The sequence below is a fragment of the Giraffa tippelskirchi genome, chromosome 6, assembly GCF_054371585.1.
Source record: "Giraffa tippelskirchi isolate mGirTip1 chromosome 6, T2T-mGirTip1v1.2.pri, whole genome shotgun sequence".
Classification (NCBI taxonomy): Eukaryota; Metazoa; Chordata; class Mammalia; order Artiodactyla; family Giraffidae; genus Giraffa; species Giraffa tippelskirchi.
This window is the reverse complement of record NC_137280.1, coordinates 109,906,871-109,932,775: the sequence shown is the minus strand read 5'-3', so window position 1 is coordinate 109,932,775 and position 25,905 is coordinate 109,906,871. Positions and strand designations below refer to the sequence as shown.

The 25,905-nt window shown below is 42.1% G+C and overlaps 1 protein-coding gene and 1 long non-coding RNA gene across 6 annotated transcripts in view; both read left to right on the top strand.

The window, feature by feature from the left end:
* Positions 1 to 25,905, top strand: part of TNFAIP8 (TNF alpha induced protein 8) — a 137,724-nt gene that overhangs the window by 2,438 nt on the left and 109,381 nt on the right. For 4 of the 5 annotated variants that reach the window (XM_081499087.1, XM_081499084.1, XM_081499086.1 and 1 more), the window contains exon 2: positions 8,066 to 8,258. The exons of the other annotated variant lie outside the window; for it this stretch is intronic. In XM_081499087.1, coding sequence (XP_081355213.1) covers position 8,258 — 1 coding nt within the window. In that variant the 5' untranslated portion in view covers positions 8,066 to 8,257. The remainder of the gene's footprint in view (positions 1 to 8,065; positions 8,259 to 25,905) is intronic. 5 annotated transcript variants of the gene reach the window in all.
* On the top strand, positions 21,000 to 24,545 carry LOC145509789 (uncharacterized). The gene is made up of 2 exons (XR_014056413.1): positions 21,000 to 22,496; positions 23,129 to 24,545. It is a non-coding gene; the product is annotated as an uncharacterized LOC145509789 (long non-coding RNA).

Sequence of the window (25,905 nt, the reverse complement as noted above, 5' to 3'; positions counted from 1 at the left end):
ATTAGGAAATGCTATGTGGGGGGAGGAGCAGTTTCTGGGTGGTTTATGACTTAGGGAACTTCAAATAGCAGATCCTTGAAGCTGAGACCGCCTTAGTGCCAGGCACTCGAGAGACCTCATAGTTGGTTGATTAAATTAATCCTCATCTGCTTGGATCAGCCCCTTGGAATGAACACATTTCCTTCTTGGAGATTTCGTTTGTCCTCAATCAGAATTTAGCTTTGCTTCCACATCTTGCAGAAGAGTCCATTCTCTACCCTGTCTGTTTTTACGTGGTACAAATTGAGGGGGTTGAGCATGGGGTGACCTCTCGGAGGCAGGGGAGGGTGGGTGATAGTAGATAAAGGCCGCCTGTTTTCTCATGGAGGTGGAAGGAGCATTAGCGCAACCCCAGTACCATGGACACTGACACAGGGGCCAACCTGGAGAAATGGGAAAAGCTTCCCTCAGTTTGGCATTCACAGAATCGGCTCCACTGCAGAATGTAAGAGGAGGCACTGTGTGGTGCCAGATAAAGTTTTATCACCTCAGCTTGCCTCATGCTGCCCACATCCTGCCTTTAATACTAAATGCACACAGTAAGAACTCAGCAAACACCAAAAAGGAGCTTTTAACACCTCAACCTTCATGTCTCCCTGTGAGAAACAGCTTACTTCCTGCTCCCCCCGCCTCTAGTTTTGATAACTTTGGCCTAGGGGTCTGAGCCGATTGCGGTTTCTAGACTTCTGTCCATCAGTGGGTCTTCCCAATAGCTAAAAATGGATGAGTCGTTAAGGGTAAAAAGAAAGAATCAGTGAACCTTGCTGCAAAATGTAAATGAGATTAAGTAGTACCAGTGAATGTCAATTTGAATTCTGCAGGTTGGCCTTAAGAGGAGGAAATGAGCTGCCAGTAGTGGGTAGATGATTCTAGAATGAGAGGCAAGCGGTACCTTAGGGACCATCTGGCCCATGAGTCTTAGATTGCAGCATTGGCCCTTATACAAGTTGAGAGGCGCATCCCCTCCATCCAGCTTGCCAGGGCTCTATTCACTCAGGCAGCAGGTATTATTGAGCTCCTCCTGGGTGAATGGCACTGTGCAACCCTCTCATGTTCCCACCAGGGCCTGGGATCCAAGATGACTGGTGACATGCACAAAAATGTTTGAACAGGTCCCTGAAGGTAAATTGATAGTGCAAAGATGGGTTCACAGTTCTTCTGAGTTTCACAAAGGAAAGACACTTCCTTAGCACAGTAGATGAACCATTTTCAAAATACTTTTTATTTCTCAATAATAAGAAGCTGAAATAAACGTCTTTCTTCTGATGTCTATTTCGAGTGACCAGAGGCATAATTGCAATAAACCTGAGTCCATAGGTTTTGTTTTCTTGGTCTTGCATGTGAAGCATGGAAATTACCTGAGAAATTTCCATGTTTAACTTGTTTTAAAGTGTCACATGCTCCACAATAATCAAACAACATCCACCCATCCTTTTAGAGAGCAGTTGCTTTTTCTCTGGAAACAAGTGTTTATGGTTTGGAACCAAGGTAGCAAAGATTCAGTGTGTGTGTGTGTACTCAGTCATGTCCAACTCTTTGCAATTCCATGGACTGTAGCCTTCCAAGCTCCTCTGTCCATGGGATTTCCCAGGCAAGGATACTGGAGTGGGTTGCTATTTCCTTCTCCAGGGGGTCTTCCTGACCCAGGGATCGAACCCTTGTCTAACTGCATCTCCTGCATTGCAGATGGATTCTTTACTGCTGAGCCACCAGAGCCAGCTGCAAAGCTGGATGGACATCACTAAGTTTGTTTTCCCAGGATTGTTTTTTTTTTGGCCGCCCGCAAGGCTTGTGGGATCTTAGTTCCCTGATCAGGGATCAAACCTGAGCCCTCAGCAGTGAAAGTGCAGAGTCCTAACCACTGCACCACAAGGGAATTTCCGTATTGTGCTTTTTTTACGTAGAACAAGATGGGTGATTGATCTCTTGCTAGTCAAACATGAAGATATTTCACTCGAGGTGACTGAGGGGTAAGGCATGCAGCCATCTTCCCCACCAAAAAGAAAGAAAAAAATGGGTGAGAGATCACTGGAATGGGCCTTCCGTGGAGCAACCCAAGCTAACTTAGAAACACACTGGGGTTTGTTTCTTTAATAACAGAGAATGGAATTAAGTCCAAATTTCCACTTGTTGTCATTTCCTTAAACATTGGGAATTAAGATGACTTCTATTTTAGTCAAAAAGTGGTTGGTTCACAGGATACTGATGGAATCAGCTGTTCATATCTCGGCTACTACTGGCTGTAACTTGGGATAAGCTACTTAAGCTTTGAGCCTGTTGCTTTATCTAAAAAGTGGGGATATATATTTCTATTACAGAATTGTTGTGTCAGTTAAGCAGGATATTCCTCTCTTTATATCCAATGTGCCAAAGCAAGTGGTCAACTTTGTTGGATTGGCCAAATTACTCTCATTTCAAGATGATGGTGTTTGTACACAGTGGGGCAGAGAGGAAGAGTGGTGACTTGTGCCACATGTGCTTTTAGCATGGACTTTCCTTTTTTGCCTCTGATGATGCCAGAGAAGCCCAGAGAAGAACAGGCATGTAGCACAGCTTCATTGATTCTTGGGCTTCCCAGGTGGCGCAGTGGTAAAGAATCCACCTGCTAATGCAGGAGATATAAGAGACTTGGGTTCGATCTCTGAGTGGGGAAGATCCCCTGGAGTAGGAAATAGCAACCCATTCCAGTGTTCTTGCCTGGAAAATCCCATGGACTAAGGAGCCTGGCGGGCTACAGTCCATAGAGTCACAAAGAGTCGGACACAACTGAGTGTGCACGCACACACGCAGTGATTCCCAGCTGCAGGACCATGTGATTATATAGGCAAATCTTGCTGTTGCTGCTGAAGAGAAATGAACCAGAGCAGGGCACCTGGATTTTATGTGTCTGGGCAGGAGAAGAGCCATGGTATCCAGTAACCCTTCCTGTACATGAGGGAAGTTTTTAAAAGATTTGTTACAGTTGATTTGTGAGCAATGGATTGCCCTTTCATCTGTGGGGGCTCTTATTTGAAACAGGTAATGGATGAAGCCACATTTTCCACGCCAGACAGAAAGTGATGTCTCTGCTGCCCTTGGTGTCTCAAAGTTGCCTCGGCTGTCCTCAGGGAAAGTTGTGAGAGTTCTCAGCTGTAGAAGGCAGGGACGCTACCTCCAGGGCTATCCCCTGGAGCTAAGTCTTCCGGGAACACAGCACTCCGCAGGGCACACAGGACACCGTGAACATTTGAAAGGAGCCCCCTGGCCAATACCCTGTCTAAGCCTGATTCTTATTCCTTCAAGCCAAATTCACCTAGTTTCAGCCTTCTCCACTCCTGACTATTATTTTATTTCAATAAATGAGTTCCCTGGGACTTCCCTGAGGGTTCAGTGGTTAAGACTCTGTGGTTCCAATGAAGGGGGTACAGGTTTGATCCCTGGTCAGGGAGCTGGATCCCATGTGTTGTGTGACCCAGACAAAAAAAAAAAAAAAACGTTGCTTAAAACATGACTTATAAATGGCATCATCAACTCAGTGGACACGAGTCTGAGCAAACTCTGGGAACTGGGGGAAGGACAGGGAAGCCTGGCGTGATGCAGTCCACGGTGTCGCAAAGAGACACGACTGAGCGACTGAGCAACAGCAAATAACATGACTGTCAACCAAAGTGAAAGAGACGGAGGTTGTGTGTGTGCTTGCGGAGCCCTCACTGTCCTCATCTTTTCCTGTCTCCAGCTTCCTGAGTTGTGTGTAGGCTCTCTCACACGCACATAGACTGGAACAAGGGAATTGTATAGAAATGCAACAACAAGGAAATTCTGTAGAAATGCGAGCGTCCTCTGAGAAGAAGTACTGGTACAATGTTGGCCAGCGGTTGCAAAGTTCAGAACAATCTTTGATGACTCAGACCTTTAAGAAATAAATCCAATACCTGATTCCATCCCTCTGTGATCAGGAAAAAACTCCTTTTCCCCTCCCTCTTCTTCTGTCTTTGAAAAGATGGTTTTCTGGGAAATGGCTGGTGTTTGATTCAGTACTATCCCCGCCCTGGAAGGGTAGAGCAGTCTAGACTCAGTGATGGAATTCTGTCTGCCTTAGTGCAGAGATAGGCCCCGAGTGACTCACCGAATATACCTGGGAGAGGTGGTGAACTCAGACATCTCCTGGCATTCAGCGATGGCCTCTGTGTAGCCGCTTTGCTCCTTTGCTTTTTATGGCCTGGAACACATGAAGGTTCTTGAAAAAGCAGCTGCTCTTCTTGTTAAGGTGAGAGACTCTGTGTCGATAAGAAACTTCCTGGGTCCCCGCCCTGTGTGCCCTGAGAGGGCTGATTTGAGGAAACGACTATCTGAGCAGCCACAGAGGTGATCTCTCAAATGAAACTCTGAATTTGTCCAACATGTTGCTCTATTTTAGGGCTCATCTGGGGCCATAGCTCCCAACATGACTGCAAATTAGAATCATCTGGGAAGCCTGATCCAAAAGGTGCAGATTCTTGGGCCCTACCTACTGTGTTATCACAAAGTGAGGCCTGGGAATCTGCATTCCTAAGAAACCTCACAGCCCTCCCACCCCATCCCCAGGGACTGACACCCAGCCAGTTGAAAACCCCTAGCCTGGGAGAACAGTTTTAATGTCTTAGTCTCTAAAGATAATTCATTCAGCAGATATCTGTAGGTGTTCTGTGTTTTTTTGGCAGTGGAAAGTGCAAATCTCTTGAAAGAGAGTAGCTCTAAAGTTTAAAGATGATTGACAGGAGCATGCCCCAGATGAACACCTGTGTACCTATCCTAAGAAATAACGAAGTTGATACAAGTAGATCCTCACTGGGTTGAAAAATGTTGACCAACAGCTGGGTCAGGAACGAAAAATAACAACCAAAACCACTTGTGGTGTCCCACAAATAGATTCAGGAATTGAAAGCCATGAAGCAGGGACCAGGGAGCCTGCTCAGTGTACATTTGTTCACAATCTAGATTTTGAATCAGTGGCAGTGCTGAGCTCATCCTTTAGTGTTCTGCTGACTTGATACCTCATGTCTCTTTGGGGATCACTGACATGGGTGAGTGGGACCTGTTGGGAGGAGCCCCAGGCTCAAGACTCTTGAGTTGCCAAGTGGCCTGTTTTCTCTTCCCTGAGTCTACTCCTCTGTCCAGAGGTCCTGGCACCTCCAGGAATCTATCCTGTTCTGAGGGTGCCCTTCTCATGTTGTAGTTGGTGAGCAGTAGAAAATGGGGAACAGTTTTCTTTGCAATAGTCTTGCTTGCTCTAACTTCCTCCTCCCTCCCCCCTCCTCTACTTCCTTTTCCTTTTCTTCTTCCTCCTCCTCCTTTTGCTTTATTTTGCATTTTGAGTAGTGTCAGTACTTGAGACTTTCTTCCCTATTTCTAAATTCTGTTCAGTTTTTAATTTATCATTCTAATAGCAGCCTTGAAAACCGAATAATAATGGTCTGCTATTGATGACTGTTGTTTAGTTGCTCAGTCGTGTCTGACACTTTGTGACCTCCATGAACGTCCAGGCTCCTAATAAATAGGAGCTGTCCAGGCTCCTATGTCCATGGGCTTTTCCAGGCAAGAATACTGGAGTGGGTTACCATTTCCTTCTCCAGGGGATCTTCCCAACCCAGGGATCAAACCTGCATCTCCTGTGCTGGTAGGCAGATTCGTTACCGCTGAGCCACCAGGGAAGCCACTACTGGTGATACGTAATACTAATTTTCATAGAACCACGATTTTTTTCTCTAGGTTTAAATATCTGACTAGGGACCCATAAATAGGGATGATTTGAGTCTTGCCTGAGGCTTCCTCTCTAGCCAGCCATCCTCTGGGTTTGCTGCCCCCAAGTCTAGCACACCAGGGGCTTTCCAGTCTCACAATTTGGGAAAAGGGACAGATGGAGGAGGTTGGGCAGTGACTTGCAGAGACAGACCGCAGGGCAGAGAGTGAATCACCATGGTCTTCCTGGTGCATACCTGGGCTCTGAGTTCCTTATAAACATGTCCACCTGAAGGTTTACCCTTCGATCAGTCTTTTGTAAGTTCTGTTCCCTTTTGTGGTTGCCCTAGTATTTGTATATTCATGATAATAAATAGTATACTAGATCTCTGTAACAGTTTGCTGGGGCTATCATAACAACATGCTGCAGACTGGGTGGCTTAATAGAAATTTATTTCTCACAGTTCTGGAGGCTGGAAAACCAAGATCAAGTTGTTGACAGGTGTGATTTCTCCTGAGGCTTCTCTCTTAGGTTTGAAGGTGATCACCGTCTTCTTGTTTCTTTACATGGTCTTTTCTCAGTGTGCATGCAGGTGTGGTCTCTTTCTCTTCATAAGGACAGCATTCATATTGGATTAGAGTCCTACCCTTTTGACCTCATTTAACCTTTATTACTTTGTAAAAGGCCTTCTCTCACCCTGGGGTTAGGGCTTCATCATATGAATCTGGCGGGGGAGGGGGCAGAAGTCTTATCTATAACAATCTCTTTTGTAAAGGTTATTACAGAGAGTTCCCTGGCAGTCCAGTGGTTAGGACAGGGCACTTTCACTGCAGTGGCCTGGGTTCAATCCTTGATTGAGGAACTAAGGTCCTGAAAGTTATACAGAATGGCCTCAAAAATAAGGAGGGGATATTACAAATAATATCCTTTGTGTTATTATATGGTTTACGTCTACCTATAAGTCATACAGCATGGTCAAAAAAAAAAGGGGAGGGAGGTATTCCAAATAATAGCCTTTTTGTTATTATCATAAGGTTTATGTCTACAGATATAATCCCCAGAAATCATGGTTATTAGTTTTCACTTTAAACAATGATCTTTTGAAGAAATTAAAACATGGGAAAAAGTGTTTTATATTTATCTACTTATTTGAGGCTCTTCATTCTTTAGTATAGATCCAGTTTCATCACGTATTTTTCAATCCTTCAGCCTTGAGGAACTTCCTTTAATATTACTTCAGTCCAGAGCTGCTGGCAACCAATTCTCTCAGGCTTCTTTGTAAACGTGCCCCTCATGTCTGTGTGTCCAAATCTCTTCTTCTTATAAGTACACCAGTCAGATTGCATTAGGGCCACCCGAGAAGCCTCAGTGCACCTGAATCAAACTTTTTAAAGACTGTATCTCCAAATATAGTCCCATTTTGAGGTAGTGGGAGTGAGAAATTCAGTATATGAAAGTGCAAATCTCCCTAGTTTTAGTGGAACCACGATTTTTTCCCTCTGACCAGGGACCCACAAGTATGGATGGTTTGAGTCTTACTTCAGCTTTCCTCTCTAGCCAGCCATCCTCCAGGTTTGCTGCCCTCAAGTCCAGCACATTTTGGGTTTTCAGCCTCAAAATTTGGGAAAAGGGGCAGATGGAGGGGGTTGAGACAGAGACAGACCACAGGGGGCACAATTCATCCCATACCAAGTAGGATGGGGTGGGGGTGGGGACAGAATTCAGCCCATAATTAGAATGCTTTAGGCTGCAGGTAAGAGAGTGCCCAGCTAACACTGGTTTGAGCAGTAAAGACATTCAATTATCTTACGTGACAGGTACCAACTCAGAGTTGACTCAGTGCCTCAAGCAGTATCATCAAGAACCAGGTTCCATCTATCCTTCTCTTCTCCCATTCTTAGTATGTTATGTTTTTTTAAATTGCAGGCCTGCGACCTCATAGACAGAAAATAGCTTCTTCTGTGACGGGTATCACAAGTGTCTCCAAACTCATTCAAAGGCGGGAGGAGCCGGTGGATATGAGGGGAGGGATGGGCACAGAGAGGGCAGTGATAAATCTGTTCTCCTGTAGTGTCTGTCTTTTTTCTTTTTACTTAGTTATTTCTTTTTATTTTGGGGCCAAACTGGGTCATGCTGCGTAGCATGTGGGATCTTCCCTGCGTGTGTGGTTTTTTGCATGTGTGTGCTCAATTGTGTCCAACTCTTTGCAGCCCTATGGACTGTAGCCTTCCAGGCTCATCCGTCTGTGGGATTTCTCAGGCAAGAATACTGGAGTGGGTTGCCATGCCCTCCTCCAGGAGATCTTCCTCTGTGTCTCCTGCATTGCAGGTGGATTCTTTACTGCTTAAGCCATCCTGACCAGGGATCAACCCCGAAGTTCCTGCATTGAAAGTGTGGAGTCTTAACCACTGGACCACCAGGGAAGTCCCCATCTCTTTTCATCAGAGGATAAATCTTTCCTGAAGCCTCCTCAGGCCTCACTGGCCAGAACTGAGTCACAGCTGCCAGAGAAACTGTGAAAGTAAGTAGTGGATAGTAAGGGAAAAACTTCAACTGTGGGAGGTTGGCTGTACTAATGGGAACAAGGGAGAGAGGCATGATTATTGGGCAGACAAATAATATCTGCACCAGCCCTAGGCTCCCAAGCCTAGAAGCTCTCTAGCTAAGCCATCACTATTACTGATAATAATAATCCAAGGTTTTATTGGAATTAAAATTATCCACCCAGGATGAGTAGTTGGGAAAAAAAAGCAGAAATGTGGAAGGTATTAATCATACATATATACTTAAGCACTGCTAGTAATGACTTTTTAATGTTGTGGGTTTATAAAAATAGCACCACTTACTTTGGAGACAGTAGGCTGCATTGAAACTCAGCAGATGTTCATCAAATAGAGAGTTCTGTATGTTTATAGAAATGTTTACAACCCCAATCCAACAACGGTACTTACAATGGGCCGGGCACTGTGCTAAATGCTTTATACACATTGTTAAATTCATCTTCCTAACAGATCTATGAGAACGGTATTGCTGTTAATCTGCGTTGAGGCTCAGGGAGGTTAAATGACCTGCCACAGATGCGTGCTGAGCAGGGAGTCACACCCTCAGCTTCATCCCAGCCTCGTGCTCTGAATGACTGCAGGATATTACCCCTCAATAAAACTGCTCTCGATTCCTCCAGCCAGAGTCTACGTCACAGTTTATGTCCCCTTTTATTCTTCACATTTTAAGATTGAGGTAGAATTGACATTGTGGTGTTTTTAGTAGCAGAAAGATGAACCTTGACAGTGTGCTCAACTGATACTGACTCACCTGGTGACCTTCAACAAGCCACCTCAGTCTCCTCAGTGAGCTGCAGGTGAAGATCGAGTCTGCGGGGCCATGTCCAGGCATTTAGGGTCTGTCATTCACAGACCCTTGCCATTGCAGATGATACTAAAGTCCTATGTTTATTTCAGATGTAATTCACTAGTGTATTTCAGAGTAAGGATGTGGAAGTTCAAGATCAATGGTGCTGCACTTCCAAAGTAGAAAATAACATTTATCTCCTTTTTTGTATTGGGAAGAAGTTGGACAATTTTCATAACCCAGAGGAATGTGTGTTTCATTATTGGGTTGTACAGAAGAGTGCCAGTCTGAGATGGCAAATTTGTGCTCAGGTTATAGAATCTTAGTGTGAGGCAAATTCAGTAAAAGCTGGGAAAACTCTTTTTAAGTTAATTTTTTTGTTTATTTTTGGCTGTGCTGAGTCTTTTGTTGCTTTGTGAGGGCTTGCTCTAGTTGCAGCGCCTGTAGGCTACTCTTCGTTGCTGTGCACAGGTTTATCATTGCTGTGACTTCTCTTGTTGCGGAGCCCTGGCTCTAGGTACACGGGCTTCAGTAGTTGCAGCTCACAGGCCCTTGAGTGCGTCCATTTCAGTAGTTGTGACAAATAGGCTTAGTTGCTCTGAGGCATGCAGAATCTTCCCAGACTAGAGGTCGAACTTGTGTCCCCTGCATTGGCAGGTGGATTCTTATCTACTGTGTCATCAGGAAAGTCCTAGGAAAACTTCTTGATGGTCATTTTGCAGGTACTGCACCTTGCAGAACACTTGGCAGCTGGGAGTTGGTCTTAGCAGATGCAGGGCTAAGTATGCTTCTCGTTTGGTGACTGATCCAGGGATGCAATGCAACTGCTGCTCCGGGTCTTGTCTGCAGAGTTCAGTGCAGACCTGGGTAGCCTATGTTTCTTCTCTTAGCCCTGAACTCACTTGCCAAAGCTGTACTAATATCTTGTGTGTGGCAGTTCACTCAAACTTTAGGATGTTTAATGTTTGGGGAAATTTTTTTTTTCTCATTTGTTTTTTTTTAATAGACTATTGCTAATAATTTACATCTAGAGCTGAGTAGGGGAGTAAGGGGGGTAAGGTTCTTGTCTAATTCTGGGAACTCAAAGCTGCCCTGTGTTGGTATGCTGAATGCTACAAGTTTGAGTCAAGTGATTAATCTTATGTCTGTGAGAAATCAACACCCAACAGTTATTTGCAATTCCAGTTAGGTATCCAAGAGGTCGTTTTGAATTGAGAGCACCTTTGATATATTTTGGAGTACACTATTTGCCATCCGCTTTAAAACATGATTTGAAGTGTTACAAGGCAAATTTTCATTATAACAGTATATATGAAATTGGGGGCTTCCCAGGTAGCCCAGTGGTTAAGACTGTGAGCTTCCACTACAGGGGGCACAGTTTGGATCCCTTGTCTGGGAATTAAACTTCCCACATGCTATGTGGCAGGACTTAAAGAAATAAAAAGAACAAAAAGAAATCATGTAATGTCACCATGAGCAGCTCATTGAGACAGAAGGCCTTCATAAGACACTGGCTCCAAGCTGATTGGCTGCTTCTCTGTTACCTTGCTGGGTTTCCTACCAGTTGGCTCTCACTGTGCTGACAAGTCTAGATTTTCTTTTTCTTTTTTTAACTTAAAAAGAAAATGTTACTTTATTGCTTTTTCTTTAAATGAAGTATAGTTGATTTATAATATTAATACAGCATAGTGATTCAATATTTTTGTGGATTATATTCCATTTAAAGTTATTATAAAATATTAGTTATATTCCCTGTGCTATACAGTATATATATCCTTATAGCTTATTTATTTTGTATATAGTAGTTTGTACTTCTTAATACCCTTCCCTTCATCTTTCCTCTTTCCTTTTCCCTCTCCTCAGTGGTAACTGCAGTCGCTAGTTTGTTCTCTCTATATCTGTGAGTTTGTTTCTGCTTTGTTATACTCATTCATTTGTGTTATTAGATTCCACGTATAAGCAATAAATACAATATTTATCTTTGTCTGATTTGTCTTACTAAGCATAATACTCAGTTCCATCCATGTTGTTAAAATGGTAAAAAAAAAATTTTTATGACTGAGTAATATTCCATGGGTATATAAATACACACCAGTTCTTCATCCACTGGTCTGTCAGTGAGCACTGAGTTTGCTTCCCTGTCCATGGGATTCTCCAGGCAAGAATACTGGAACGGGTTGCCATTCCCTCCTCCAGGGGATCTTTCTGATCCAGGGATCGAACCCATGTCTCTTAGGTCTCCTGCATTGGCAGACAGTTCTTCACACTGGTGCTACCTTGGAAGCCCTGCATCATATGGTAGTTCTATTTTTAGTTTTTTGAGGAACCCCCATACTGTTTTCCATTGTGGCTGCACCAACTTACATTCCCATAAGAGTGCGTAAGGGTTTCCTTTTCCTCCACATTCTTGCCAGGATTTGGTATTTGTGGTCTTTTTGGTGATAACCATTGTGACAGGTGTGAGGTGATATCTCATTGTGGTTTTGGTTTGTATTTCTCTGATGAGTAGCAACATTGAGCATCTTTTCATGTGCCTGTTGGCCATCTGTGTGTCTTCTCTGGATAAATGTCTATTCAGATCGTCTGCCCATTTTTTGATTGGGTTTTTGCTTTTTTGGTATTGAGTTATATGAGCAGTTTGCATATTTTGGATATTAACCTGTTATATAGGTCACATCTTTTGCAAATATTTTTTCTCATTCAGCAGACTGTCTTTTAGTTTTGTAGATGGTTTCCTTTATGTTAAACCTTCTAAGTTTAATTAGAACCCATTTGTTTATTTTTTTGATTTTGTTTCCTTTGCCTTAGGAAATAGATCCAAAAAATATTGCTACAATTTATATCAAAGACTACCTATGTTTCCTTCTAGGAGTTTTATGGTTTCCACTCTTAGGTTTATCTCTTTAATCCATTTTGAGTTTTTTTTTTATATGGTATGGAGGAAATGTTAGATTTTCTTAATACTGTTAAAACCTTTTTATTGTAAAATAAAACACAAATAACAAAAAAAAAACCCTCATGAAACAAATTAACACCTTAATGAATTATTATAAGATACTCGTACAACTGTCACTCAGATCAAGAAATAGAACTTTCCCAACTTCCTCAAAAGTGCCTTTAAATACCCTCCCTAATCACATTTGCCTTCATCCCTCCGAAAGTAAGTATGCTTCCCTGGTGGCTCAGACAGTAAAGCGTCTGCCTACAATGCGGGAGACCCGGGTTCAATCCCTGGGTCTGGAAGATCTCCTGGAGAAGGAAATGGCAACCCACTCCAGTATTCTTGCCTGGAAAATCCCATGGATGGAGGAACCTGGTAGGCTACAGTCCATGGGGTCGCAACAAGTCGGACACGGCTGAGCGACTTCACTTCACTTCACTCCAAAAGTAAATGCCATCCTAACCTTTACAGTAATCACTTCTTTGCATCTCTTTATGGTTTTATCACCCAAGTGAGCAGCCTGATACACTGCAGTTTAGTCTTGCCTATTTTTTTTAAAATGTGTGTCTTTTAAGTCTCTTATTTATTTTTGTTTGTGCTGGTCTTTTCTCTAGTTGCAGTGAGCAGGGGCTACTCTCTGGTTGCGGTGCATGGGCTTCTCATTGCTGTGGATTCTCTTGTTCCGGAGCATAGGTGTGCAGCCTTTAGTAGTTTCAGCTCTCGGGCTCTAGAGCACAAGCTCAGTAGTTGTGGAGCACGGGATTAGTTTCTCCGAGGCATGTGGGATCTTCCTAGACCAGGGATCAAACGCAGGTCCCCTGCATTAGCAGGTGGGCTCTTAACCACTGTACCACAGAGAAGTCTCTTTTAATCTATAGATTTCTTTAACATCCTCCCTCACTTAAAAGAATTTTTTTGCTGTTGAAGGATCTGAACTGTTTGACGTGTAGAGATTTTTTGTTTTTGTTTAGCATTTATTTTTCTTTATTTGACTGCACCAGTTCTTAGTTGTGGCACATGGGATCTTCAGTCTTTGTTGCAGCATGCAGAATCTTTAGTTGTGGCATATGAACTCTTAGCTGTGGCATGTGGGATCTAGTTCTCTGGCCAGGTATCGAACCCAGGCCCCCACCCGCCCCCACCACCACACTGGAAGTGTGGAGTCTTAGCCACTGGACCAAAAGGGATGTCCTTCCTACAGTCTTATTAACAAGTGCCCTCCTGGCACACTTCAGGTTATGCCTTTGCCCTCTATTTCCTGTGTCTGGATCCAGAGGATTGATCAGACTCAGGTTTGATTCTCTTGCCCAGATTAGAGGTGCTCTTGGATTCTTTCACTGGAAGGCTCACAACATCTGATTTTTCCACTCTTTTTTTGACTTTAGAAGCTGTTGATCCTTAATGTCTTGACCTATTAATTCTCTGGAGATTGCAAAATAGTGATATTCTTATTATACCATTTTGCTTTACTTTATTAGCTGGAATAATTTTATAAAGATAGATAGCCCTTCGATCTGTTATTTGATTACACAGTGTGCAGCTTACATAGAGGAAAAAAAAACAGGATAAATGCTCAATTTTTTCCTTTGACTTATTTGGTTCTTGAGAATTAATTGGTTTCCTGTCATCTCAGGAGGTGACCAATTAGGGTGCTTTTTAAAATTACCATGATCATGGGATTAAAAATACTTAATAAGGCTTTGACTAGTGGGAACTTCTTCAGCTAGGCTCCTGAGTCCTTCTGACATGATCTTAGCTTCCATAATATCTAGTATTAAGGTGATCCAGGGTTGTCTTGTACATTTTTTGCCTAGACTTGGATTCAACTGTTTCTTCAAGAGTCTCTGGTTTCTTTTAATGAAAATGGTATTTTAGGACCATAACCCAGGCACTAGGGATGTTCACTCACTGGAATGGTCATTGTTTATAGGCTCTTTCATTGGTCAGAGCTGAGAAAATACATATACATTTACATACAAACATATATACACATATAAAGATGAAATACTTTGTGAGTTCATATTGATACTTCCAGTTCAAATTCAAGACTCTGGGGTTTTGTTTAATCTCTTCTATGTTGCAGTTCTGTTTCCTTTCTTTCATACTAACAATCTTTGCTTTTTAATCCCCGGGGAGATAGAATATCTTCTAATTATCCATTTATTATCCTGTATTACACATACATCAGTCTCCAAATAATCAGCTATGATTAATGAAAACAATAAAAGTAATTTGTTTGGCATGTCCCTACTCATTCTTCCCCAATTTTGTAAATGGTTGTACTATATCTACACTGTCAGATAATATAGCCATTGTATACTAAAATAGATCCCTTTCAATGCTCATTCAGTCATATCTCTTCAGGTAAACTATATATGTCATGCTTATCATCAGTCCTCATATCACTATCTCTACAAATTTTGATTGAAGCTGTTTCTCTAGTGGATTCATTAGGTAAGGCTCATGGGAATAGTATTCTGTAATTTCTTTTTTCCTCCTAATTTCTTGATAAAATCATGACCTTTATATTAAAGGTCAATTTTGCTGGGTATAATCTCCTTGGCTCACATTTTCTTTCCTTGAGAATCTTAAATATGTTACTCCAGTTTCTTTGGACAAAGTATCATTGTCAAAAGTCTGATGATGATGATAATTTAATTTAATTAGCCTCTATAGGTTGCTTTTGAGAGCGTCCACTGCACATCTTTCCCCTTTAATCTGCTATCTTTCTAGCCTTCCAGCACAGTGCTTAGTGAGGTAATATGTTACCAAGTCCAAGTTTATGACTTGGTCAACTCTGGTGCCAAATAATCTCTCCCTCCTGTTAACTTAGAATGATGAGCCACTTGCTCCCAGTAACCATAGCTTTTTATTTTTGTAACCTCAACTGTACCTTGTAATGGATAAAGAGTTAGCACTAAATATATCCTTTTTCAAGAAATAAATGAATTGGAAAGGTGTGTTTTTTCCCCTTTCCTTTAGCCTGTTCAGAACTGCCCCGCCCCTTTGGCTCTTTTCCTCCCATCGGGTGCACCCTTGCCTCAGACTCAGCTGTGCTCCCCATGGCAGACTCTTCTCTGAGCAGGTCTGTGGGCGCTGCACCTGTGGGACCTTGTCCCCGTCCTCACTGCATCGAGTTGTTATACCATGTTCTCACAATACTGCTTTCTCAAGATGAGCACTAGAAATCCCTGGCTCACAGAGTGTTGGCTCCACACCAGAGACCACCATGGTCCCCACACGCGCGTGCCCTCCCCATGGTCAGTACTTTGTTTCTCCCTGTGAGTGATGGCCCAGGCCCCTAGCATGTGGGGCCCAGACCCCTGCATCTCTGAGGGTACCTGCCCTTTCCTTTCCTGGCTGATCTTTTTCCTCTTCCTTTTTTGATCACCAAAACCAATGGCAGGACATCGTAATGGGAGCCCTTGCCCAGTCATGATGCCAGGTTTTCTTATACACAAACACACTGTTTAGTTTTTGAAATGGAAATGCCAGTTGGTCAGCATTGATACCACATTGGCTAAAGCCCCTGCTGCTTGCTTCTTTATTACCTGGGTCAGCCACACATTCTGTTTATCAGTTGAGTTTGTGGCCTTTGACCTCTGTTACCTTATAATTCTCTGAGTACTGTCATATGGGTATGACCTTGCCCGATTTTAGACCTGACCTGCACTATGGTCCAGAGATGTCCCTGCCCTGGCTCTCCTTGTCAGGTCCTGGCCTGTGGTTGTGCTTTTTTTTTTTTTCCTTTCTTTCTTCTGGAGAACCTCTGGGGTCTCCTGCATTGCAGGCAGATTCTTTACCAACTGAGCTATGAGGGAAGTCCTGGAGTACCTCAGGTCCATGTAATTTAAAAAAGAAAAAAAAAGAGCATTGTGGTACATGGCTTTTAAAAACACTCACCTGCATTTTTTTTTTTTGTGGTGAGAACTTTGAAGATTTATGTTCTTGGCAACTTCCAAATATATACTACAATGTGCTCAATTGCTCAGTTGTGTCCGACTCTTTTCGACCCTTTGGACTATAGCCCACCAGGCTTCTCTGTCCATGGGATTCTTCAGTCAAGAATACTGGAGTAGGTTGCCATTTCCTCCTCCAGGGGATCTTTCCAACCTAGGGATCAAAACTGAGTTTATTTACAGGGCAAAAATGGAGAAACAGACATAGAGAATAGACTTATGGACATGGGGAGATGGGAGGGGAGGGTGAGATGTATGGAAAGAGCAACATGGAAACTTACATTACCATATGTAAAATAGATAGCCAATGGGAATTTGCTGTATGGCTCAGGAAACTCAAACAGGGGCACTGTATCAACCTAGAGGGGCGGGATGAGGAGGGAGATGGGAGGGAGTTTCGAAAGGGAGGGGATATATGTGTACCTATGTCTGATTCATGTTGAGGTTTGAGAGAAAACACCATAATTCTTTAAAGCAATTATCTTTCAATAAAAAAAATAATTAATTAAAAAAAATCAAGTCTCCTGCATTGTAGGCAGATTCTTTACTGCTGAGCCATCGAGGAAGACCACATACTACAATATTATTGACTATAGTCACCATGTTGTACATTACATCCCCATGACTTGTTTATTTTATAACTGGACCTTTGTACCTCTTGACCCCCTACCCCCTTTATCCATTTTGTTCACTCCCCCAGCCCTCCTCCCGCCTGGCGACCCCATTCCATTCTCTATATCTATGAGTTTAGCTGTATTCTGTTTGTTCATTTGTTATGTTTCTTACATTCCACATATAAGTAAAATCATATAGTATTTGTCTTTCTTTACCTGTTTCACTGAGCATAATGCCCTCAGGATCCATCATGTTGTCACAAACAGCAAGATTTCATTCTCTTATGACTGAGTAATATTCCATTAGTGTTTTCACTTTCTTCAAATAAATACCCAGAGAGGAATGGCTCGGTCATATGGTAGTTCTGTATTTATTTGAGGAACTGCCATACTGTTTTCCACAGTGGTTGCACCAACCCAGATCTAGTGTTTCAAGTCTCAGTTGAGACAGACCTTGGAATGAGTCTATTGCTCCAAGGAATCTCCATAGGCAAATATGAGCTTGTATAAAAACGTAGCTATTTTTTATTCCTCTTTTGTTAATTTAAAGGAAATCCTGCTGAAGGCTTTTTCTTCTTTTTCTATGCCCAGCTATATGTGTTTTTGTTTTTGGCCTCTGGTTGGCTCCTGGTAAACCAGCTGTGGTGGTAGACGCTCAGTATTCATCAAGCACTTACTACATGCCAGGCATTGTACTAGGCTCAATAAATGTTGAGCCTCTACCAAATCCTCAGTTCTGTTGTTATTATTTCCATCTTAAAGATGAGGAAACTGAGACCATGAGAGTTTAAATCCTCACCCAAGGCCAAAACCAAAGCTGATATTCACATCCTTTGGTTCTTAACCATATTGCTGTACTTCCTCATGAAGAAATATAGGCTCAGCAAGGACCTTTTATATAGCACAGGGAACTATATTCAATATCTTATAATAGCATATAATGGAAAATAATCTGAAAAAAGAATATATATACATGTATAACTGAGTCAATTTGCTGTAACCTGAAACAGTGTAAATCACCTATAGGTCAATTTAAAAAAAAATGAAAGAAACACAGGCGTTACCGAGGCAGCTTGTAGGTCTTGCCCAAGGTCGGTAACCTTGCTGGGCTCCAGGGGTTGGAGGGTGGAGCTGACAGCTCTATGATGTTTAGTTTTTGAACAGACTTCTGTCAGAGCTATTCAAGACCCTTGATTTAGACTGTGCGGCATGAATGGGAGGGAGAGTGGGGAGTAACAGAAATATGGCTCCAGAGTCTCACAGCGTGGGGTAGTCCCAGGTTTGAAAATCCATTATGAGGCCAGCAGACAACCTGAGCACTGCTTGTCTTGCTGATAACAGGTCAGCAGTGTTAGCAGCACTTGCTTGCTAACATAAGGGGTGGGAGAAGGAAGGTGACACTTCAGTGTGTCAGTATGGACACTTGGTAGGCATTCTAGTAGTGGATTTGGTGGAGAAAGGGTTTTAAATTATCTAAAATAAGATTTGTCTGTGCTATCTCTACATATGTTCTTATAATTTTTTTTAAACATGATTGTCTCTATCCAGGGAAATATTATAGACACATTTTGCTTGCCTGATATTTTTGAAATGATTTAGCAGAGGATGCAGATATTTTGGGGCTTCTCAGGTGGTGCTAGTGGTAAAGAACCTGCCTACCAGTGCAGGTAGATGTAAGAGACACGGGTTCAATCCCTGGGTTGGGAAGATTCCCCTGGAGGAGGGCACAGCAACCCACTCCAATGTTCTTGCCTGGAGAATCCCATGGACAGAGGAGCCTGACAGGCTACTGTCCATAGGATCACAAAGAGTCAGACACGATTGAAGCAACTTAGCACACAGGTGTTTTTTGGTACTGTATAATGGAGAAAGCTCTAGATAGGTGTATGGAAGGTGGGCTGTGCAGTGACCTGCTAGGTGAGTTTGCTGAGATAGTCGGCCCTCTGAGTCATAATCACCACATCTGAGAAATGTAAGGTATAGACTGAATAATCTCTAATCCCTTCAGCTCTGAAATTCTGTGATTCTGATTGTCAATTGTTGTCATCTGAATTTTTCATTGCCATTTTAATCATGGAAACCAAGCCACTGGTAGAGCAGGAAGGTAGACCCCTGGATTTCTCCAAAAGGAATGCCACCCTGCCTCAGCGTGGAATGAGGAATTCCATACCAGAGGCTCAGGGTGGGAAAGCTAGAGCTCTGGCCCTGAGTCGTTCCTGTAGGCTCCAGCACTAAAATGCAATACTCCTGTGAGTAAATTTATTTTTAGGTTATCTTTGTGTTCCCCTTCATTGCTAAGATACATGACTGCTAACAATCTGAATATCTGAGGAAATTTGCTAAATTATGTCTTACACCAGAGAGCCTATCTGTGACTATCCAAGAAACTGATACGAGTGACCACAAGTGAATTCGGTTTGAGATTAAAAGAGTTTATTGCAGTGTTGTATTCAAGAATAAACAAAATGAAAACTTTAAACAACTTAAATATGCACAAACAGCTTATATACATTACAGTACTTCCATGACATGAAACATTATGCAACTTTAGAACAAGGTTGGTCTGTGCGTACTGATGTGGAAAGATCTCTAGGACAGATTAAATAGAAAAGCAAAATAATGATCTCATTATGTTTTTAAAAAGGCATATTATGTGTTTATGAGTGCATAAGCTTTTTTCAAAGAATGAACAATACACTATTAATAGTGGAATTTGGATTTGAAGGAGAAAAAGGAGTTCTATTGTTCTTAAATTTCATAATAAAAATACATTTGGTAAAGGAGAGAATTTAGATTTCAGTTGAATTTTTGAGGCAGTCTAATATTTCCTTTAGTGTTAGTTGCTCATTTGTGTCTGACTCTTTGCAACTCCATGAACTGTAGCCTGTCAGGCTCCTCTGTCCTTGGGATTCTCCAGGCAAGAATACTGGAGTGGGTAGCCGCCATTTCCTTCTCCAGGGAGTCTTCCGGACCCAGTGATTGAACCTAGGTCTCCCGCACTGCAGGCAGACTCTTTACCATCTGAGCCACCAGGGAAGCCCAGTACTTTCTTAGAAAAATCTTTATAAACAAAGCATACTGAGCAAAGCAAAGTGTTGTCAATAAACACTAGTCTCCCAGTATTAGATAATCCCCTACCTCCCCAGCCTTTACTGTCCTCTTCTTAACACACAACTCTCAGATTACACATCCTCTAACCCCAAATTGTCAGTGGCTCCCATTGGTCTATCTTAAACAAGTCTGGAAGCGCATTATGGTGGACCAGCAGCTCATGGCCCTGCTGGTTCATCATCCATTCATTCGGCAGTATTTGTCGAGGACCTGCTGGGGACAGGATACAATGCAAGTTCCAGGATGTGTAGGTGATGGGTGTGCTTTTCAGAAACTGGATATGACTTCTTGGAGCCTCAATCTTCTCACTTGTAAAACAGATTGTTGGGATTAAATAGAAAAGCAAATGCAAAACTCCTTGCCCAGGCCCCAAAGGACAATATTTGCTTGCTTGCCTCACCCTTCTCTCTGTATTGAAGGCCAAGTCTGATCCCCACTACTCTTCTGCATGTTTCCTTTGATTCCCATTCCTCAACTATGCATTGTCTAGCACACAACCCACTATTCCTTGCTTTCATTTTTGCTGATTATATCCCCCTTGCTTGCATGCCATCACTTCTCTTTCCTGGGCAAAGACTATCCTTCAGGATCTGGTTCATATGCTGCCTCCTCTATGCAACTTTTCCTGGTCCTGTTCTTTAACAGGAAGAGTCCAAGAATAGTGTCTTCCTCTTAAGAATTTGAATAGCTCATTCTGGTCTCCCTATCTTTATGTCGTTTATATTATCACTTATGACACCGCACCTTAATTGGCAGTTGTCTGCCCCCTACTAGGTATCTTCCCTGAGAGTAGTAACTAAGTTTTGTTCATGTCTAGAAATCATCTGTGTCTCCATGTTCTCAGGAAATATGAATGACTTCATTTTTATGATTATCCAGATATCGTTTTTACTTTTCGTTAAAAGATTGGTGGTAGTTTAGTCGCTAAGTGATGTCCGACTCTTAGGACCCCATGGACTGTAGCCTGCCGGGCTCCTCTGTCCACAGGATTCTCCAGGCAAGAATACTGGAGTGGGTTGCCATTTCCTTCTCCGGGGGATCTTCCCGACCCAGGGATCAACCCCTGGTCTCCTGCACTGCAGGTACATTCTGTATCGACTGAGCTATGAGGGAAGCCCATTTAAAGATTAGTATGAAACTAAAAATGAGGACATGTTCTTGAAATCCACTACCAACAACAGGTTAGACAGAGTTTCTTTCCCCCTTCAGGGATTAATCTTGGAAATTGTGGAGTTGCTATTGCTGAAGAATGTTCAGGAAAAGAGAGACCTCTGTCTAGGGTGGTCCAGGCAGTCACTGCCCTTGAGTAACTGGCTCATAAGATCTTGTCTGATGAGGTCAGACCTTATCCTGATAATTTTAAAAAGCAAACAAACTACACCCACTATTAAGACAACTTCTAGCAGAAATAAAGGAGATTAGAAAGAAAGAAAAAAAAAAACAACTTAAGTTTTAGGTGTGTGTGAGAAAATGTTTCATTTTTCATATTTCTTTCCACCCTTATCCTTAGTTATACAGTATAGCTATGACCATAGCATATACACAGTTTAACTTTCTGCTTTTCTCTTCACATGATTTCCTACACAGTTTCCTAAGTTTTTATGGTTATTTTGACTCTATTTTCTCAGTGCATTGGAGTTCAGTTGATACCTTTCTTGAGTAAGAAATGGAAGCGCTAAAGCAAAGATGTAGCCTGAGGAAATGTCAGCATTGTGTATTTTTAAAAAATGTGATCTTATTCTGATACTGCTGAGATATACTGGAGCACAAATATTATCAAATGATTTTATTAAAGCTTGCAGCACAATAAATGAGATTAAGATCGTGAGCCACTTTAAAATGTTTTATTAAATGGAAATACAGCATCTTTAAGAGATTAGACAGACTTTTGCTCAAGAAATGGCTCTTTATTCACAAAAGCGTGTGGGGAACAGCTGGAAGGCAGCCTTTTCTTATCAGCAGGTTTGTGTAACTAGCTTCAAGTTGTTTGCTAATGAAGTCCAGGTCTCCCACAACTAATAGAATGGAATAATTTTACATAGAAGAATCAAACCCTAGCCTCCTTTTTCAGAAGAAATTAATTTGGTGCCTGTAGGCAATGAGGTGTGTTTAACATGTGGAAATCATTAGGCTAAATACCAGAATCTCTTTGAGGTCTGTGGATATAGTCTCTGAAGAGAGAGAGAAAGAGAGGCATTTAAAATCAAACTGTACAGAATTCTAACAAGCACTATATACTCATTCTTGGAACTAATCCTCTGTCTTTGGCCCCAGGCTAGATTGACTAGATTTGTACTCCCTTCGTTGGTTTCAAGCCACATTCACTCCTTTCTACAATGAGAACCAACTCCCTTTTAATGTGATTTTGTAGCTTTCCTATAGGGAGGTTCTTAATTATTTTGCTATTTCTATCATCTGTCAGAATCATTCATATAAATATCAGTTCAAGGTAAGTTTACCCTCTGGGCCCGCTCGCCTGTTAGGGATTAGTATATTTTATTATTTCAGATTGTGCCTGATTTACAATAGCTCGACTTAAGATTTTTTGACTCTGCAATGGTAAGAAGGCCATGTACATTCTGTAGAAACTGTGCTTTGAATTTTGAATTCTGATCTTTTTCTGGGTTAGTGACAAGTAGTGCATACTCTTTTGTGATGCTGGCCAGTGAAGCCCCCAGTCAGCCATGTGATCACGATGGTAAACTACCCATACACTTACAACCACGCTGTATTCACACAACCATTCTATTTTTCACTTTAAGTACATTATTCCATGGGCTTCCCAGGTGATGCTAGTGGTAAAGAACCTGCCTGTCAGTGCTGGAGATGCTGGAGACAAGGGTTCGATTTCTGGATCAGAAAGATCCCCTGGAGGAGGGCATGGCAACCCACTCCAGTATTCTTGCTGGGGGAATCCCCATAGACAGAGGAGCTTGGCGGGCTACAGTCCATAGGGTCTCAAAGAGTCAGACAGGACTGAAGGGACTTAGCATGCATGCACGCACAATATTCCATAAATTACATGAGATATCTAACAATTATACAAAAGTCTTTTGTTAGATGATTTTACCCAACTAATATAGGAGTTCTATACACACTTAAGGCAGGCTAGGCTAAGCTATGATGTTCTGTACATTGGTTTAATAAGTGCATTTTCAACTTATGATGGAGTTATCAGGACCCCCATTGTAAGTCAAGGAAAATCTGTATCCTTGCTTTTACTCTGCTTATTGTGCATGGGTGCCAAGTCACTTGAGTCGTGTCCGACTCTGCGATGCTATGGATCGTAGCCTGCCAGGCTTCTCTGGGGATTCTCCAGGCAAGAATACTGGAGTGGGTTGCCATGACTTCCTCCAGGGCATCTTCCCAACCCAGGGATCGAACCCGCATCTCTTATGTCTCCAGCATTGGCAGGCAGGTTCTTTACCACTGGCACCACCTGGAAAGCCCATAACCTCCTGTAATTTAGCACAGGAATGATGATTGGATTTGTTTCCCAAAGGAGTGACTGCATCCTTGTGTGGTTTTCTATGGCTTGATCTATAAAACGACCCACGAAAGATTGGTCCTGTATTTTTTTTTTCTACTTTCATTTATGGCCTAAAGAGAGGTATTCAGTCCTATTAGTCACCTAGACCAGCTACAGTGAGTCCCAAGAAGACCTGCAGCAGCTCTGTTAGATCATAAGTTAGTCTGAATTCCAGTGAGAACTTGCACTGGGCAAGGTCTCTAAAATATTAGAGGATTCAGAAGAAATCTTCTCAATGAGAAACCTATGAAATACCTTTGATTCTGGGGATTCTACCATAGACTGCTTAGACATGGCTGACCAACAGCAAACCCTGTAAGCAGTTACTGTCTATTATTTCCAGTCTCCTCCCCCAAACCCCACTCCTATCCCATGCCTGACTCCTGCTCTGTCCCACCGTTTATGTATTCCCTGTGACATTATGAAGCTGCTCTTGCCCTGGGATAAGGTAGGAATGTCAGGGTGAGAGAGACGAGTCCTAAGGTAGAGATGAGGCAAGATCTCCCTGTGCTCCTGGCATCCTGGCAGTATTTTCTGGCAAAAGGAGACTGGCTATCTCAAGAGGCAAACATCTTGTGTAGTAATGCAAAAAACAGTGTTGGAGGTGCTCCAGGGAAGGAGATGGCATGTAAAGCTGATGGATTTTCAGTGGCTGAGATTGTGGGAAAAGGTATTGAAGGACAGAACATCAGGAGCCTAGAGGGGATGGAACAGCATTAGGTATTTGTGTGTTCAAGGAACATGCAGCTGGAGCAAAACCTGGCAAGGCGAAAGGGGCAGGGCCTGTGAGGTCTTGAAGGTGAAGCTGGGAAGTGTGGAATTTTCTTTGATTCCTAGTGATAAGAACCAGGAGAATTTTTGAGCAGGCAAATGGCATGATCATTGTCACAGTTCAGCTTTAGTCTGTGTGTGAGCTTTAGGGTTTTGGTGCCCTTATTTCCCTTTTCTTCCTTGGTATTATCCAACTTGTCAACTCGGTAATTTCTAAAATTCTTTAACACTTCTCCCCATGCCCCTTAATCAAAACTTCCTTGTACTGTTTAACTTTTCATGCTTTTGTCTTATCACAAGTAGATTATAAGGGTCATAAGGGCCATATCTTTATCCACTTCTATTTCCCCTGCTGTGCCTAGTGCACTGGATGCCCAATAAATATTTGCTGATTGGATAATAGCAGCCAATTACTGTATGTAAGTACAGCCACAGCTTCCTTCCTGTGGGGCATAATTTACAGCTAAACATTTTTCAAGAGAGAGAGCAAGCATAGTGGATTTGATTTATGTAGGTTAAAAAAAAAAAAAAGAAATATTTAGAATCAGTTTTGTGATCTTGGTGTTTGCCAACATATTTTTAGGAAACTTAGGATAATCCTTTTATTTTTAAAACCCCATGGATTATTTTTAGCTTCAAACAGAGTTCTTATTTTGCCTAAATTAGGCAAATGGAGTAATAACCAGCCACAGAGTGAAGTCAGGGCTGTTTGACTCTTTGAATAGTGAAAGGTAGCCTTTTTTTGTGCACATGTAAAGACACTGATGGAATGAAACTTGTTTGGGATTTGGGGCAGGGTTTTATCTCCTTCCTCTTTTCCTAATTTGAATGAAATTTTCATTGTCCCTGTAATTTCATTTACCAAGTGTTTCATCACAGTCTCATGATTGTTAGAGACTTCTGCTTTCAAACTATCAAAGGCAATTTGCTTTCTTCTCTTGAAAATCCCCCCAAACAATTGAAAAGAGCAAAAGATCAGGAACATTTTCTGCATACTCTATTCTTATAAACCTAGGAGATGTCTATAACCCCAAACCACACAGAACTTGAAGAAGGAAAGCAGATGAAGTGATGGCAAATGAGTTTGCAGAGAGAGATGGTCAAGAATAAAATGCTTGTGGGAGAGTGAGGAGAGGGACCAGAAGTCACTGATATACTCACAGAATCGCAGGAAGGCTCAGAAATAGGTTCCCACTTCCCCAGGGGTGAGACAGAAGGCCTTAGGATGTTTGTGGGGAGGATGTGAGAGCTGACAAGAGGTATAAGGGCATCCTACGTTGACTAAGGAGAGAAGTTCTTCAATAGCAGCTCTGGAACAGAGAGAATGACCAATCCAGAATGGGGCAGAGCGAAGAGGGCTCCATGAGGGATGTATCCAGGGTGAACGATGAAACTGACTAAAAAAGAAGAAAATGGAAGTCTGGGTTTAAATCCTGTCTCTATCACCAGTGAACTATGAATAAAGAAAATCAGTTAATGCCTCTGGTCTTCAGATTCCTCTTTTGTTGAATAAAAGGTTAGAACATGTGATGTTTAAGGTCCATTCAAACTCTTGATATTTTGACATGATGTTGGGGAGAAGGCAATAAAACCCCAGTAGTTCCACTTCTAGGCATCTGCCAAAGAGAAACAAAATGATGTTCACACAGATACATCTAAGAAAATATTTGTAGAAGCATTATATGTAAGAGCCCCAAACTAGAAACAGCCTAAATATCCAACAGTTGGTAAATGTTTAACAAAATGTGAAGTATTTATACAATATGCTATTTAGCAATTAAAAAGAAGGTACTATATATGCTACAACATGGATGAACCTTGAAAATATTATGCTGAGTGCAAGAAACCAGATACAAAAGACTGTATTGTAAGATTGCCTTTATATACAATGTCCA